This window comes from Nicotiana sylvestris, chromosome 4 (genome assembly GCF_000393655.2).
Source record: "Nicotiana sylvestris chromosome 4, ASM39365v2, whole genome shotgun sequence".
In the NCBI taxonomy this organism is placed as follows: Eukaryota; Viridiplantae; Streptophyta; class Magnoliopsida; order Solanales; family Solanaceae; genus Nicotiana; species Nicotiana sylvestris.
In genome coordinates this window covers 143469319-143487951 of record NC_091060.1, presented here as the reverse complement: position 1 = coordinate 143487951, position 18633 = coordinate 143469319, and the positions used below count along the sequence as shown (strand labels likewise).

Here is an 18633-nt window from a genome sequence, read left to right as displayed (position 1 = left end):
CATTCTAATCAAAACTTAAGCAAGAATGAGTGTAAAATGCATCATATTCCCTAGTTATCAGTCCTAACTTTTGCCTAGGCACCTCTTTCAAGGTTTTCAACCTAGCGAACGTTTTTTTGGCCGTACACACTTTATACTCTTGCGGGCCAAGAGTATCATGCATTTTATGCTCTTGTGTTAAGTAGCGTAATGACTTGCAATTTAAGTTCGTATTTTGACGAGCTTTACAACATGAAGATTTTGCTCAAATTTGGAGAGCTTCGTGACATACAATTTAGGCTCGTGCATGTAGGAGCCTAACAACTTCAAGAATAATACTTCTTCAAAAGCTTGCTATTGATAGGGCCAATTCTCATGCCATCTACATCAATTATCTTGTAGGCTCCACTTGAATAAGCTCCTTGCACGATATGTGGCACATCTCATTTTGAAGTGAACTTCCCTATAGGTTTATGGGAAGTAATAATGGGTCTTCATATAACAAGGACTTGATCTACTACTTGAAAGGATCTTGGGCGAACTCTTTTATTGAAGGCGCAAGACAATCAAGCTTGATAATGTTCAAGACTCTATTGAGCTTCCAACCTCTTCTCATCAAGAGTCGCCAACTCTGCCAGTCGAAGTCGAGCATTTTCTTCATCAGTGATCCCTTTTTGAATAGATAATCGTAATGAAGGTATTTGACGAATTGACGCTCAAGTGAAAAAATGACTTTGACTCCATAGACAAGTGAATAAGGAGTCGTTTGCGTTGGTGTCCGGTGAGTTGTCATGTATGCTCACAGAGCTTCTTCCATACGGTCATGCCAATCTCATTTGGATTTGGAGACGACTGTCTTTAACAAGTTGCATAGAGTTTTGTTGATTGCCTCAACTAGACCTTTGACGACAGCATTGTACATAGAAGGGTTACGTTGTTTGAAGACAAAAAGATCACAAATCTTGTTCATCAACTTGTTATCGAATGGCTTGCCATTATTCGTTATTATGTGACGAGGGATGCTAAAACGATAAATGATATTCACTTGGATGAAGTTTGCAATATTTTCCTTTTTAACTTCCTTGAGGGCAACGATTTCCGCCCATTTTGAGATATAATCAGTTGCAGTCAAGATATACAAATGTCCGACAGAAAATTTTGGTAGTGGTCCAACAACATCGAATCCTCGAGTATCAAATGACCATGATACAATAGTTGGATGTAGCATTTCAGGAAGCTGATAAATAAAATTTGCATGGAACTGGAAAGCCTTGCATCTTCGAGCATAATCCAAGCAATCTTTTACCATTATCGGCCAATAATATTCTATCCTTTTTATATGAAAGTAGAGTTTTGGTCCAGAATGATGTGATCCACATACCCCAAAATGTACTTCTTGCAAAGCTTGGCGTGCTTGTTATCCTAAAGAGCTTGCTTTGCTCCTTGTAACTGGTCCAAAGCTTCCAAAGGTAAATCGAGGATGCTTTCCACATCAGCGTAGAACCTAGAATTAACAGCCTTGGTGGAAGTTGATCTGGAGTTAACTTTCTTTGAAGCCATTTCGATGTTCTTGAACTTTGGTGATAAAAGCTGAGATGAGAGGTAGTGATTGTCCCACTGGGCGTACCAAAATTTGTAGACAATAAATTGTGTCAAGAAAATAAATGAGATCGAAAATATTGCAACAATCCTAGTATTTTATTTCAAATGATATGAGTGTTACAATCTTTATGATTCCTTTGATTCTTCTTTCCAACAGTAAATAAATTCAAGGGCCTTTGAGCTTGATCTTGAATCTATATTTGTTGTCACGAACGATGATCCTGAATTCAACTAGCACAAATTTTGATTTGAACTCGTACTCCTTAAACGTTGATTTGTTCTTCGTTCCTGAGCTTGAACTTGATTTCTTGATCTTGAACTTGACTGCTTGAAGCTTGAAACTTGTGGAGGAATTTGCAGCATTTGATCCACGAGCTCTCTCTTGCTTCTTATTATAACTTCTGGTGTCTTTTCTGAGTTATGAAGACCCATATTTATAGTTGTGAAAGAGGAGAGTTGTGATAAGAACAAACTCTTTCCGCCCAATCAGACTGAAGTGCTACAAGGCAATATTTGATTAGCCAGGACATGTCACTTGCACATGTGGCGCAACTTCATTGGCCATTAGATTTGACTTGGCATGCCTTGTCATTTTGACATGTGGCACGATCCTATTGGCTCTTCTGTTTGACTTGGCGTGTCGCGTCATTTCACGCGTGACACCAAACAATGCTTCTAGGAAGATAATATTTTGGGCCTAATGAAGTGGACTCATCATTTGCAGCCCAATTAAATGGGCTAGCCCAATTATATTGGACTAATATAATGATTCAATTATATTAGCCCAAAATATTTATTTGGACTAATATATTTAAAATATGGTCCATCTTATTTTATCGATTTAAATTCGATAAAATTTTAATGATTACAACATCAAGAAATACTTATAGCAAAAGCCTAATATTCTTTCTCTCAAGCTTTATACAAGTGTTATAAAAAAAATTCAATTTTTATTGATCCCGGTGGGAATATTCTTTAGAAGCTCAAACTTGTCTCTTCTTCAATTATTCTTATTTACTCTGTTTGCACTTTATTACTTCATTTTATCAGGTCAAAATAATTAACGTGTCTATAAACCACTTTACAAATTCAACTGTACTGTTTCATGTAAACAACCAATCCATTATAAGTCTGTTTGCTTGTAATTCAAAACCATTCAAAAGCAATAACTTGGGCTCCCCAAACTTATGACTTCAGCTTATAAGCACTTTTACTTTGATCAAATTTTTTACTATTTTATCCTAATAATATTTTCTAATTCACAAAATATTTTTTCCCAAAACAAAACTCCTAACTTTCTCTTCATTCTGTATACGCCGTTCCTCCTTTTTGTTATGAAAAGAGTTTTAAAATTTATAATCTTTTATAAAAAAAATTAAGGGTGCTTTAGTTATTTTAACAAAAGAATAGTTTATCATTATTTTTTCACCAAACACATCACCTGCTTATTATCAGTTTCAATACTTCTATCCAAATATGTACTTGTTTATTTATAAAATCAATTTAAACACTCAATATTTCTTAACAATTCAAGTTTATCAACTATTTACAAATAGCTAACTCTAACATGCTCTTATCTATATTATATTAAAAGCACGAAGCCCCTTAGCGAAATGTCGTTCGCCTTTTTTACCCTTTAAAATCATATTTTACATTGGATAGAATTATCATTTAATTATTTTCCTAATTTTTAGGACTTTCAAATACACAAATTTTTTAATTATTAAGTGTTCCCTGATTTGAACTATGTAAAAATTTCTAAAATTTGAAATTTCGAAATCAAATAAGATTTTACCAAATCGACTGAACCAATTACTATTTGATTTCCCATTTCATTATGGAATTTTTTCCTCCTATAGCAAAGGTTAACACCTTATTTATTTTAAATAAATACCATTTAAAAAATTATATTCTATAGATACATTTTAAGGTTTATAAAAACTTATGAATACATTCATGGCATATAGAGAGACAGTGAATACAATGAAATACATAGAATACATTAAAATACAATAATCTGTCCAGCTGTAATCTCATGTTTCACTCCGTAAATACAGTCGAATACACTCAAATACAATAACTGATTAGTTAAACTTCCCTGATTCACGCCTATTTTCGCTACTGTATTCATAAATACAATAACTTAAATATATCAAATAACCTCTAAATATTTTGGTTCATTCTTCGACCTAAAATCCGAGGTTCACATTGGGTGTGTCCGAATCCGAATCTAACAGGAAGAAACGCAGCTGTGAAAACTATTCAGACTTCGTACAATTAACTTCTGTATTCATCAGACACAGAGCAAGAACAAAGCATATACGATTGTCATCAAAATCTCCGGCAAATCACAAAATGGAGGGTTGGGATCCGAATACGAAATCAACCCTCACGCAGATCCCGTTGTTGACCACCAAAGCCGGTCCACGCGACGGCGCGGCATGGACAAGCCGTTTAAAGGAAGAGTACAAGGCCCTAATCGCATATACATCAATGAACAAATCCAAAGACAATGATTGGTTCCGTATATCTGCGGCTAATCCTGAAGGTACTCGTTGGAAGGGTAAGTGTTGGTACGTGCATAACCTTCTCAAGTACGAGTTTGATCTCCAGTTCGATATCCCTGTTACTTATCCTGCAACTGCTCCTGAACTCGAATTGCCTGAACTCGATGGAAAAACTGAAAAGGTTACCTCTTTTTTCTGTGTCTTCTGATAATATTTCATTTAAAGACGAATTTAGGATGGTCAAAAACCCTAATTTATCTAAAAGACTAATTGTTTAGCGGTATTGAAATGAAATTGGTTGTGAATAGAGTGGAATAGATAGATAAGATTTGTATAGCTGATTCGAATTAGTTTGGAATTGGGTTGTAGTTTAATTGATATGTATGATTGATAATTATTATTATTTTTTGATTGTGTAGATGTATAGAGGAGGAAAAATATGCTTGACGGTGCATTTCAAGCCGCTATGGGCGAAGAATTGGTAATTATTCTTCTCTTTGATTTGGATTGAGGTTGGATTGCTGTGAATTTTTGATAATTCATAATTGTGTGTGCTCAGTTAAAGAGAGTCTTTGTTCTCTACCTGATTGTTTTGGGTGTTTCGAGCTCTGTTAGTTCACCGGCGCTCCACTCCTTTGTTTAGAACCGTGGTGTATGGACCAGCTTGCAACTTGCGTCGAATCTTCAATATGGTAGCCAACAAGGCAACAACATACAATTTGTTTCCTTGATGTTTTTTTTGGGGATTGGTCCGTTTTGGTTTCCAGTCTTCCCAATTTCGGGGACTGCACTCGTTATACATTCAATCCGGCAATGTGCGTTGATAAAAGAGAAGTGCTGCGGTAGATGAACAACGAATATACATTTGCACACAAACACGCGCACGCACACATGCACACACACATATACATACATATGATTTCCTAATAGATGTAGAGGATTCTTATAGCGTACAAGTGGTGGTGGTGTTGATTGTTAACTTGGTTTAAGTTTTTGAAAGGCCAGCTGCTTGTAGGGTCAAGTTCATTATTGAGTGTGAACTTAGGAGAATATGGATTGAATGAATATAATTTCTCTTAGATGCTTATGTTTCCCTGGGTAGATAAAGCTACAGTCTTTGCCTCAAATTTGTGTTGCTTTGTTATCACTGTATGGGAAGTGAAAGAGTGACTTAAACTGACTTGGGTATTCATTCAGCCCCAGATTTGGCATAGCACATGCGCTCTGTTTGGGTCTTGCACCATGGCTTGCAGCGGAGATTCCTATTCTTGTTGATTCTGGCATGATTAAACACAAAGATGACGTGGCCTCATCCAGTGAATCTTGACAAGGAGATGAATTTTAAGTATTGATGAAACATAATCTCGAGATACAACTGTAAACTTTATGGACATCTTTGAATTGTACCTTTTCCCCTCAAATCCATCATAAATGAATAATATTGGGGAGTCAAATTTTCATGTGCCTTATGCCCTCAATTTGTTTGGGCTAATGGTTCTGTTCCATCTTTACATGAATGATATTGAGCAGGCAAAATGTCATGTTATTAGAAACTTTTGCTTTTGACAGAGGGTATTAGAGCCTTGTGAAACAGGAACTTTGAGATGCTACTGTTATTTGCTGAGTTCATTGAACATCTACATTATGCCTCAATTGATTTGGATTAGTGATGCCCGTCCTGTTATTTTATGTGGAGGCAAAATTTCCTGTTATTTGATCCTTGCGAAACCTGAACTTTTAGATACAACTGTCAAATTGCTGAGTGCTTTGACTTGTGCTTTATGCACTCTAATTTATTAGGACTATTGGTGCCCTTCCTGTTTTTTTTCATGAATTATATTGAGGAGACAAAATTCCTAGTTATTCAAGCTTTGTGAAGCTGGATTTTTGAGATGCAACTGTCAAATACGCTGAGTTCTTTGAGTGTGTGCTTTATGACATCAAATTTATTTGGTCTAGTTGTGCTCTTCTTGTTTCTTCATGCATTTGAGGAGGCAAATTTTCTTGTTGTTCAAGCCTTGTGAAACCTGAACTTTGAGATACATCTTTCATATTTGCTGAAGAATATGTGGTTTATGCCCTTAAACTTATTTGGACCAGTTGTTTCCTGGTGAATCATTTTAAGGAGGCAAAATCTCATGTTTTACAAGCCTTGTGCCTAAACTTTGAGATACAACTGTCCTATTTGCTTAGTCCGTTAATGTGCGCTTTATTCTCAATTTTTTTCGGATTAGTGGTGTGCATCCTGTTTTTACATAGCACCTTGTTATGGATATGTTCCTTCTTCGGATGTTTGGTATTTGCATCTGCTTTCCTATCCCAACCTTCCAAAATTGGGCAAACTGATGGCTAACTGTGATTCTATGCAATTACTTTTTGCTTTCCTTGCATTTCCTTTTTATGTTGTCCTTGGACCATGACATGGTGTTTGTATAGCACTAATAGTCTTCCCAGACCAAGTGGTGTCCAAGGCTGCTTCAAATTTGAGGCACTGGAGCTCCTTGAAGGCTGCGGGAAACCTATTGCTTGACTTGTATGTCGTCCATATGACTTAAGATGACCAGTTCTGTAATAGTTTGGGTGCTTTTAGAAAAGGAAACCCAACAATTTGGGAATATCTTGTACCTAGATTTCCTCAAACGCTAGAGGCAATCAATCTACCTTGGACGCTTACCATTTTCTCAAAAACAATTGTGTCTACCTTGGGACCCATGTGTCATATTGAAGTTCTTCTGTATTTTCATTTTCAATGTTAATAAGCCTCGGGGTGCTTACAATTTCTCTCTTACTGGTGTGAAGCCTTATCCTCTGGTTACATTCTTTCGGTAGTCAGATGCAGATGTCTTATACAGCATTGGCTAGTGTTGTTTGGATATTATTTCATTCTCTCCCATCTTTGAAATTTGTCAACTTTGCACCAGTAGCATCCCATTGATCTGTTCCTACATGTTGATAACGTATGCATCTGTGTAACAGCTCTAAAGGCAAATGACTGGCTAGTTGTGGCACAGCTAAGCTCGCTTAGATCAATATGCCTAGGGTTGAAAGAAGCCTGGGCACCAGTGAGGGTTGGTAAAAATTATTTTGGTTTGTTGAGAGCAAGCATAAGCCATGTCTTGTATTTGTCCCGTACTTGTCACATGAAGGAAATGAAAAAGAAATTGAAATGCAGTATCCATTCCGTTCAAACTTAGCTAGCGTTTGGCCATAGATTCCAAATTTGTTTTGAAAAATCTGATTTGGGTGAAGTTTGGTTTGAAGATGAAAATGTGTTTGGAAATACGTTTTCAAAATATATTTTGGAAAAACATGTATATAATTTCCAAGTTTTGGGATTTTGGCCCAAAATCAGCAATTGGAGTGATTTTGGGATTTGGGGTTTTGCCAAAATGTGGGCAAAATTTATGTCCAAACATGAGTTTTGAAAATAAATCCCAAATTTATTTTGGCAAAACTCAGCCAAGCGGGGCATTAATATGCATTCTAGCGTCAAATGTAACTACTTGAGATAAAATCCGTTAACGAAAAGATTATTAACGTTTGTTGTCCATGGCTCTAAGCGCATCACTTCTTCCTCTAGACAACTCGGCCTCTAGTCTTGACGTACAAAAAATTGACTTGACTTATGCTGAACAGATTCCTTGTTTTGAAGCACACTCGTTAAGGCAATCGACTAACAAGTGCCTGAAGAGCTTTGCCGACCTGTGCATCAATTAGCTTTTGCAAAGCTTCAGTTGTAACTCCTTCAAAATGTTCAGATTGCTCTTGTTGATCAGCACGGGATTCAGTAACAGGAGTGCCTTCACGAGATTGACGTGGTGAATTTAGAGGAGAGGGAACCACGTCATCTTGATTTTGATGTATTTGATTCTCATGGTTTCCCAATGTGTTATTACTATTGTTGTCGGCGTTGTTGTTTGACATGGTGACGACAATAGATAAGATATAGCTTAAAAGGAAAGATTATCAGATTCCCGGTAACGGAACCAATTTGTTTAACCAAAAATCTGAGTCTTTGGTCAAAGCTAAAAAGAAATTCGGGTTACTGATAATCAGGAGACAAAAATAAAATACTTTTGAGAATGATGGTAAAAAAGCAAATAGATGTGTATTTCAATAAATTCTCAATAGTATTCCGTGTCCTTACAAATGACGATACTTCTTCCTTTTATAGATAATTCTAGGTAAAAGAATGAAGCCTCAGCTTTAATGATATAATCATGCGTAATAAATGACATTAAATAAGCCGTTATATAATCATTCCTATTAAATACCAATTTTGTAACGTATCAAGTATTTAATAATGAATTTGGACTCCTTTCTGTCATCAGATCTTTGTCTTCAATGCCTTCTAATCCGTTGACTGTAAATAATTTAAATTGGTACGAGACTCGTATCTATACGTCGTCTCGTGCCTATTTAAATTCTTCTTCCCGTAGCTGTCTCCATCCGTGCCTCTTAGTCAATTGCTGCGCTTTAACCATTTAACTAATCCACGTGTCATGCCACATCATCTTTAATATAAACTCAGTTTTTTCCCAATACAGATAGTCCCCCCACTTTCCAGTTATTTATCAATTAAATACTTGGGAAGTGGATCTTCATGAAAAAGGAATTTTTGCCACATTTAATGCTCATGACAGTATTAACGCCTCAGTAGTCTTTTCCATTTAATGTTCTGCCCATGTGTCATTTTCTAATTGATTCCGCTATTCACACCCTTTTTCGAGACTTCTTCATTCTCACTATTTACGAAGTGATAGCTGCCTTTATTATTGGCTTTCCATCATTACACTTCTAAGGTTGACGGTTCCCATTTTACACATAACTTTTTCTTCCTTTGTCTTCTTCACAAATCTTCAGCACACACTTCCTTCTTAACAATGTCTTCTTCAAACCCTAACCGTAAAAAAGTTCCAATTCTAGATCAATTTCCCAACGCCCCTGTTAGACACAGAAGAGGCGGAGGAGGTAGGCTTCGAACAGGGTTAGAATCTACTCGAGGCGGCTCCTCTGGTTCTTCTTCAAGGAGTTCTATCCCAAAGGCCCCTTCTTCTAAAAGTAGGGAAATTCTTGATTCTTCTCAAGAACCCTCAGTTGATGAAATAGTTCCCAGCGATTTGTCTTTGAAAGTGACAAAACATCTCTTCAAAAATAAATTACAAATTTAGAAAAAGCCGATACTTACCCCACAATAGTAACCGAGCTTACAATCCCCACCATAAGAAGAGATTGTAACTGGAAGGATAGTCTCCGAATATCAATTCCTTCCCCAAATCAAAGAATTTCCTCTTTTAGAAGTGGGTATTCTTCTGTTTATACTTGTCACATCTCCTTTTTCCGCATCCGAGAGGGTGCAAGGGAGTTTTTCCAATTAAAGGACAATCGAAACGGGATTGATTTATTTATTTCAGAGTCGCCACTTGGGATATTTAGGGTGTCCCAAGTCACCAATTTTAATCCCGAATCGAGGAAAAGAATGACTCCATATTACAGTCTGTGTACCAGAAATCCGGATAAGGAATTCTGTTAACCCGGGAGAAGGTGTTAGGCATTCCCGAGTTCCGTGGTTCTAGCACGGTCGCTCAACTGTTATATTTGGCTTGATTATCTGATTTTATACATGTTAAACCTATGTGCAAGTTTTAAACTCTTGACCGCTTTTATTATTATTTTTTACGAGAATTGCAACGTCGTGAAAATATATCTCGAACCACGTTACATCAATGCACCCGTGGTTATTGACATATCTCGACTCGGTTGAGATTTGGATTTGGGTCACATAAATGTGCACCCGAATTAAGAAAAATAAATTATTAAGACGCGCCTAAAGCAACTAACGTATTGTTATTTTGGGGAAGGCCGTAAAATTTGCTAAACGGCATGTCCCGAATTCTAAGTATTTTTAATATATATACATTTAGAGGGCCCCGCAGCTTATACATCTTTGTTTGTCGAGGCTCGTTTCATTCATTATTAAAAGGATTTACAACGTCATGGAAATGCATCTCAGACCACGTCACAATCAATGCACCCGTGATTAGGGACACCTTTCGATTTCGTTGAGACTTGGATTTGGGTCACATAAATGTGCACCCGAGTTTAAGAAGGTAAGGTTTATTAAGGCGTGTCCTAACGAGACTAACGTATTGTTATTTTAGGTAGGGCCGTGAGATTTGCTAAACGACCCGTCCTGGAAACTGAATGCTTCGATAATATACTCTTAACGAGGGCCCCGCAGCTTGTGCGTCTTTATTTGTCGAGACTCATCTCGTCTTTATTCTAAAAGGATATCCTATAGCAACTACGTTTCTTGTCGCGTTTGTTTCTACTAATTGAAAACAGAGATAGTCCTAGTTAATTACATGTTTGTAGGTCGTTTATAACAGAATTCAGAGTGCTTAAAAATATCAGAAACAAAGCCGCGCCCCACAGACAAGTGAACGAATCTCGTGGGCCCAAACCCAGTTTATGCGGGATGGGCCAGGCTTGGGCCACTGATTTCCGACAAGGCCTGCTTGGTCCGTTTCAACTTGGGCTCGACCTTCATGAGGTTGAGACCGTAAACTTGTGTTCTTGGTTCCAAAGGTATGGCTTATCAATTAAAATAAGGCAGTTTATCAAAGGGAAATGAACTTAACTAGTAATGGATAGTTTCATGCTTGGCCTATATTAAAGAATATGCTACACAATTAGACTAAGTCTAAGATACAACCTACTGCATTGGGAATATTCTTACTTAACAGCATACATATACAAACTAACATTCAATCACCCTACATTGATATCTACTAGGCGTGTAAGCTACCTTCAGTATCCAAACGAAAATGTAAACTATTATACATTACATGATATTTAATATAACAGTCCATGTATAAAAAAAAAAGCATCTGCAGATCTTCTCTTTTGTATTCATGCTCAAACTTTCAAGTTACATAGGTAGTATTAATTGTGTACCTGGTTGGGAAGACAAAAGAAGAAGGAAAGGATCAGTTGAGTAGTACACAGCAAACACAGCAGCAGCAATTAAACAGCAACAACCCGACAACAAACAACCAGCCACAAGGATGAAGTTCACACGTGGTCGAGCAACAAACAAATAATCCCAGAAACAGGATAGTAAAAGAAACCAGCCGAGAAAGGAACCAGAATGTTTTATGCAATAGCAACAGAAATTCAATAACCGCCAAAGCTCAGCAAATAACCAGCACAGCTCCGACAATCAGTGAGACTAAAACTCAATCCACAACGCACAGAAGCTCAGTATAGTAACAATCACAGTAGAAGACACACAGATTTCTCCTAATGGAACAGTAACAGCCCCAGTTAGAATAACTGACTTGGCCAGAACAGCTTAACCAACTTAGTTCCTTGTGCAGTTTTGGACAGTGTTTAGTTAAAGTGTTCTGAAAATTTCTTTCTATTTTTCTTTTTTCCCTGAAGACTAAAAGTCCAGCCCCTTTTATGTTCTGAAACAGCTCTATTTATAGGCAGAAATGGCAAGCACTCAGCTGCCTTGAACCCCTCCCCTCTTTCCTGCCCATAACTTCCTTTCTAAACTAATCAGAATATTCCCCATACCCATCTATTCGACAGGCTTTTAGCCTGTCTTTTCTGCCCAACACATGGGCACCCCCTTTTTATTCAATCAGCCCCATGCCACAAAGTTTGGCTCCCCACTATTGCCTTATTTTAATCCTAATCCAGTACCCTATTTGTCATCTCATTTAAACTAATCATTTCTGTTCTTTTTAACACCCAAATTACCCTTGTTAAACCCTGATTATTACTGCCCTAAACCCATTACAGTATCAGGACATTTTGAACTTCTGAAAGTTCAAATTCAGAACTGCCCTGGACTGAATCTTTTCAGTCGTCTTGCAATGCAAACAAACCAATTTCACACAATGTCGGGCATTCAGCCAATGAAAGGGTTCAATCAGTCATGTGAAACTATTAGTCCATTTGATCATTTAGTCATAGAAAACTAATCGATGACGTTTATCGAGTCGACTATACTAAATATAACAGGTAATAATCAGTCGTTCATATAAACAATACGTACAGGGTCCCGAATGACTTCGGACAACTTTTGTTCAGTTACTGGGAACCTTAACTATTTGATGATTAATCTAATTGACGAGCATGTATATCACCGGATGTATTCACATATACAGAAGAACAAATGACCAAGTAAAAGGTCTTTACAAAGACGGAAGAGATTAAGAAAAATACCAGAAAATACCAAACAAACACAACAGAACATGCTAACAGACTCAATCAGTATTCAAATAAAACAAAAACAGAAAAGGAAAACTTACTAAAAATGTTCAAAGCAGGCCGATCCAAGTCCGAATTAGATTTGACCATTTGAGGCCAAACAAACTTTAACCAGGGTGTTCTCAACCGAGAAACCTTGGTTAAGGTCTATTAGACCTCAAACCCTCTATGAAGCAGGTCAGATTCCTCAGGTTCTTGTGTTCTAAGGTTTGGATTCTCAGATTTGAGATTCTAGGAGTTGTGGGTAGATTCGGACCAAACCAAGCTTGGTTTGGTCACGAGGGAGGTCAGGGGACTGTCTAGTGTGAATCTGGGGTGGTTTGGTATAGATCGAGTCTTGTCTCGAATCTTCAAATAAAGATTCGAGAAGGTGGGAGAGGATTCAAGGCTAGGGGTAACAGATTTGGGTTCGGGGTGGTGAGATGCATCAAGGGTGTTAAGGGGGTGGTCACCGACATCATTGCCGCCGGCTTTAATGGCGAGGGAAAAGGGGGCGGCGTTAGGGTTTCATGGGGTTCGGGGTTTGGTGAAGAAGACGAGTGAAGGGGGGTTTGGATAGGGGGGCGTGTGGTGTGATGGAGGGCTTATATACGGAGTAGGGGATTGGATCTGGGCCGTTAGATCAGATGATCTCAACGGCTTGGATCCGATGGTGAGGGGTGAGACGGGGTCGTTTGGTATTAAAACGAGGTCGTTTGGTTTAAGTGAGGGGTTGGGTTGGACCGGTTACTGGGTCGGGTTTGGGAACGGGTTGCTAAAGGGGGTCCTGGGCCGTTGGATTGGCCTGGACGGACGGCTCAGGTCAAACGGCTCATACGGCGCCGTTTTGGGGTCGTGCCTGGGCAGCCCTGGTTTGGGCTGGGTCTTGCATTGGCTTTGGGCCTAATTTTGGGATCCAAACCAATTTTCCTTTCCCTTTTTAATTCAACAAATTAAACAAAATTCCTAAAAACAATGTAAAAAATTAAAATAAACTTACACACATATTGGGTAACACCTACAACAATTAACACACACATATTAGAATTTTAAAAATGGTTAAATCACGGCCTAGAGTGAAAGCTGCATATTTTTGTGAATTTTCTTTTAAAAACCAAATTACGGCCCGATTACACACGGCATACTTATTTTGTATTTTTGTTTGATAAGATTCAATGAAAAATGGATAGAAACACAAAGGACTACCAGCACATGTCACTAAAAATTGAAAATTTGTTCGGCGAGGCCATTTGCAATTATTTTGATTTCTTTTGGAGTGATTGTTCGTGAAGCAAAAATCACATGCTTACAGCTGCCCCTCTTTGCCCGAAGACACGAAGGGTTTTCGCGCAAAGATAAAGCGGGCGATTTTTGCTTGTCCGAGTACTCCGTGTGAAGCATTTTTTGAAAAAGATTTGACCGAACCTTTGCTTCAGAGGTTTCCTACATATCCTGGGCTGAACAGGAATCAGGTTAGTGTAGTTCGGGAAATTTTGGTAGTTGGGACTACCGTGTGACTGTAGTGTTTGCCGCTGTTGTGTGCTGCCTACATGCTGCTGTAGGATGTTACCGCTTACCAATCCCCTTGTTACATTGTTCTAAAAGGAAAACAAAAAGCTAGGCTAGACTGTGGATCATAAGATCTCCCCTATCTTCAACTTGTTCATGTCGCCTTGCTTTCTTGTCGGCTTGCGTTTTCCTCCGATGCTTTTATTTTGTGAACTTGAGGGATGGTACTGGCCTTTTGCTCTTCCGAGTACCAGTTTTCATCATTTTTCTTGGTCTGCTGGGGACATGGCCTTCTTCATTAAGCTTTTCATTCCTTCGGTGGTACAGCTTTCTTCATCAAATTTGTTATGCTGGGCCTGGTCTAATGTTCACAAGCCGCTTCTTTCAAAACGCGTCCTTTTGACTCGTGCGCCTGAGTTTGCAACCTTCTGCTTCCCGGTGCTGGGGATTTTTGTTGTTTCCTGCTGGATATTCCTGCTGTAACCTTCTGCCTTTCAGTAGGGTTACTGCTCTCAAAACCTGAAATATTTAAACTAAAACATAAAATTATTCCTCTCGTTATATAGGTGGGCGTCTATTTGAACTAAGACTGAAAATTATTCCTCTCGTTATACAGGTGGGTGCCTATTTAAACTAAGACTGAAATTTATTCCTCTCGTCATACAGGTGGGCGCCTATTTAAACTAAGACTGAAATTTATTCCTCTCGTCATACAGGTGGGCGCCTATTTAAACTAAGACTGAAAATTATTCCTCTCGTTATACAGGTGGGCGCCTATTTAAACTAAGACTGAAATTTATTCCTCTCGTTATGCAGGTGGGCGCCTATTTAAACTAAGACTGAAATTTATTCCTCTCGTTATACAGGTGGGTGCCTATTTAAAGTTAAGACATAAAATTATTCCTCTCGTTATACAGGTGGGCGCCTATTTAAACTAAGACTGAAATTTATTCCTCTCGTTATACAGGTGGGCGCCTATTTAAACTAAGACATGAAAATTATTCCTCTCGTTATACAGGTGGGCGTCTATTTAAACTAAGACATAAAAATTATTCCTCTCGTTATACAGGTGGGTGCCTATTTAAACTAAGACTGAAATTTATTCCTCTCGTTATACAGGTGGGCGCCTATTTAAACTAAGACATGAAATTTATTCCTCTCGTTATACAGGTGGGCGCCTATTTAAACTAAGACTGAAAATTATTCCTCTCGTTATACAGGTGGGCGCCTATTTAAACTAAGACTGAAAATTATTCCTCTCGTTATACAGGTGGGCGCCTATTTAAACTAAGACATGAAATTTATTCCTCTCGTTATACAGGTGGGCGCCTATTTAAACTAAGACTGAAAATTATTCCTCTCGTTATACAGGTGGGCGCCTATTTAAACTAAGACTGAAAATTATTCCTCTCGTTATACAGGTGGGCGCCTATTTAAACTAAGACTGAAATTTATTCATCTCGTTATACAGGTGGGCGCCTATTTAAACTAAGACATGAAATTTATTCCTCTAGTTATACAGGTGGGCGCCTATTTAAACTAAGACTGAAAATTATTCCTCTCGTTATACAGGTGGGCGCCTATTTAAACTAAGACTGAAATTTATTCCTCTCGTTCTACAGGCGGGCGCCTATTTAAACTAAGACATGAAATTTTGTTTTCTCGCTCCTCCGAGAAATTTTTTGACAATGGCAGAAAATTTTCTGCCCCTGTTTTTGGTGACCTTTCTGGTATCGCGTTCCTCTGCCTTCATCGACCTTTATTTTCCTGCAGCAGACAGAAAGGTTTAATTAGTTTTAATCATGGTGGGTCAACGGTGATCTTCCCGTCCGGGGATGATTTTTCCCTTTTCTTTTCCTGGCTCTGTGCACCAACAACTGGTCGGTGGGCGACGTCGCTTGCTGGGGTGGTTTTTCCATTTAACCCCCTTTCTGCTCCTCTTTTTAGGACATGCCGCGGGAGTCTGCTTTTAATCCCAAAGTTACCCCTTTCAGGAGTTTACTTCCCCCGGAATTGTGGGGCATAGAATTGCATTTCCTGGGGATATCTTGCACTGGATTGATTTCCCTTTCTTGTGACGTATGACCACTTTGGACTGGTAGTAAACTTTGAAATATCTCTTTCAACACGAATTCTTAGAAAGAAAAACGAAAGAATAGAGAAAAGAAGAAAATCTTTCTGAACCAATACTTGGTGGAAAAAGAAAAAGAGAAAAACTTATCTGGACAACAGGACTGATCCTTGTGATCATGACGTGCACCATAGATTCCCGACCCAGTCTATTTGTATCAATCAACTTGTCTGATGACCTTACTTGCTGGGGATAAATGGGTGTCCATTCTTTTGTGAATGCGGACCTTTTCGTCGATCCATCTTGTCGCCTCATAGTGCCCTTCGAGGGGTTTTCACTAATGAGACTCTCTCTTTTCTCTCAGCTCCCGTCGCCTTACAGTGCCTGTGAAGGTTTTCACCGATAAGACTCTCTCATTTCTTATATCTCTCATCTTTCGTCGTCTCGTGGTGCCTGCGAAGGTTTTCACCGCCAAGACTCTCTCATTTTATTTCTTCACCGGAGAGTTGGAGTGTTGTTGATATGATCCTCTCTTTGGAGGTTCCTTTGGATTATCAATTCATTTCCAGTTTTATGATATTTTCCTTCACTGGGGATCAGTGTATTATTCTCGGCTTTATTTTCCTGACTTGGCAACTCTTGGATATTGATCGGGAGGTCTTCTGGACGTCGGCGTTGGTTTTGGTGTGGGGCTAAAGAAAGGCTTATCAAAAAAGAAATAACTTTGATGGGTGATCATCTACAACTTTTGGAATCAAACCTTTTGTTGGACCTTTTAAAACATAACCTCTGCCCTAGTTTTCTTGCTTGGGGGATTTTATTCCTACTCTATGTTGAACTATGTGCATTCGCATACTGTGCCTATTATGCGTACTTGTGTATACTATGCACACTATGTACACTATGATGCACACTATGACCGAGCCGTGAGGCGCCTACGTATCCTTTTTGAGGAATCAGGTCAAACGTAGTTCCCGCTGTTTTGTGGTTTTTATCTTCTTCTTTTTTTCTTTTTTTTCTTCTCCTCTTTTTTCTTTTTTTTTTTCATTTTCTCTTAAAATTTTCTCTTCTTCTTCTTTCTCTTTTCATATCTTTTCCGTTAGTGATTCCAAAAGAGGGGTATGAAAGAATAACTTAAGGCTCAAAAGGGGAAAACAAGGGTAAACGTGTTTGGATAGAAGAAAGAATTGCCTCCGTCATTTCATTATCCAATAAGAACCAAGTACAAACAAACGAACCAACAACTGCCATAATCAAAAGAAATTACGCATAATATCTCTTGACTGCATCCAAATTGATAGCCATGTCAACACATCTTCCCTCGATATCCGTTAAACACAAAGCTCCATTGGACAATACTCTGGTCACGATATAAGGCCCTTGCCAATTTGGGGCGAACTTGCCTTTTGCCTCGACCTGGTGTGGGAGGATCTTCTTCAATACCTGCTGCCCTACTTCAAACTTCCTGGGGCGTACCTTCTTATTATATGTTCTCGCCATTCTCTTCTGATACAGTTGACCATGGCACACTGCTGCCAATCTTTTCTCGTCTATCAAGCTCAACTGTTCCAATCGAGCTTTGACCCATTCGTCATCATCGATCTCGGCTTCAACGACAATCCGGAGGGACGGAATTTCGACCTCCGCCGGTATTACGGCCTCAGTTCCGTACACCAACAAATAAGGAGTTGTACCTATGGAAGTCCGGACTGTAGTGCGGTAACCCAACAAAGCAAAGGGTAATCTCTCGTGCCATTGTCTGGACCCTTCCACCATCTTTCGCAGTATCTTCTTGATGTTCTTATTGGCTGCTTCGACCGCTCCATTCGCCTTGGGACGATATGGGGTGGAATTGCGGTGTGTAATCTTGAATTGTTGGCATACCTCTCTCATCAGGCTGCTGTTAAGATTCGCACCGTTATCCGTGATGATTACTTTTGGGATCCCAAATCTGTAGATGATATGGGAGTGCACAAAATCCACCACTGCCTTTTTAGTTACCGACTTGAAGGTTTTAGCCTCAACCCATTTGGTGAAGTAGTCAATGGTTACTAGAATGAACCTATGACTGTTGGATGCTGCTGGCTTGATAGGTCCAATGACGTCCATGCCCCATGCCACAAACGACGAGGGTGCTGACATCGTATGTAACTCTGTTGGTGGAGAATGAATAAGATCTCCATGTATCTGACACTGATGGCATTTCCTCACGAAAGTGATACAGTCATGTTCCATGGTGAGCCAATAATACCCTGCCCTGAGGATCTTCCTTGCCAATACATATCCGCTCATATGTGGCCCGCAAACTCCAGCATGTACCTCTGCCATAACCGTTGTGGCTTGACCGACATCTATACATCTCAACAATCCCAAATCCGGGGTTCTTTTGTACAAAACTCCTCCGCTGAGGAAGAAACCATTCGACAAACGCCGAAGGGCTCTTTTTTGGTCTCCAGTGGCCTGTTCCGGATATATCCCCATTCTGAGGTATTCCTTGATATCATGAAACCAGGGCTCGCCATCTGCCTCCTTTTCTACGGCGTTGCAATAAGTGTGCTGATCGCGGACCTGGATGTGCAAAGGATCAACATACATTTTGTCAGGGTGGTGCAACATTGATGCTAAGGTGGCCAATGCATCCGCAACCTCGTTATGAATTCTCGGGATATGTTTGAATTTCACCGATCGAAATCGCTTGCTCAAATC

The 18633-nt window shown here is 39.0% G+C and overlaps 1 protein-coding gene across 1 annotated transcript; it reads left to right on the top strand.

Annotated features, from left to right (window-relative positions):
- Positions 1–3721: 3721 nt before the first annotated feature.
- Positions 3722–5728, top strand: LOC104249604 (ubiquitin-fold modifier-conjugating enzyme 1). The gene is made up of 3 exons (XM_009806058.2): positions 3722–4269; positions 4508–4569; positions 5286–5728. Exons 1-3 carry the CDS (start codon positions 3937–3939, stop codon positions 5413–5415), a joined length of 525 nt encoding a protein of 174 aa, XP_009804360.1. The 5' UTR covers positions 3722–3936; the 3' UTR covers positions 5416–5728.
- The last annotated feature ends 12905 nt before the right edge of the window (positions 5729–18633 follow it).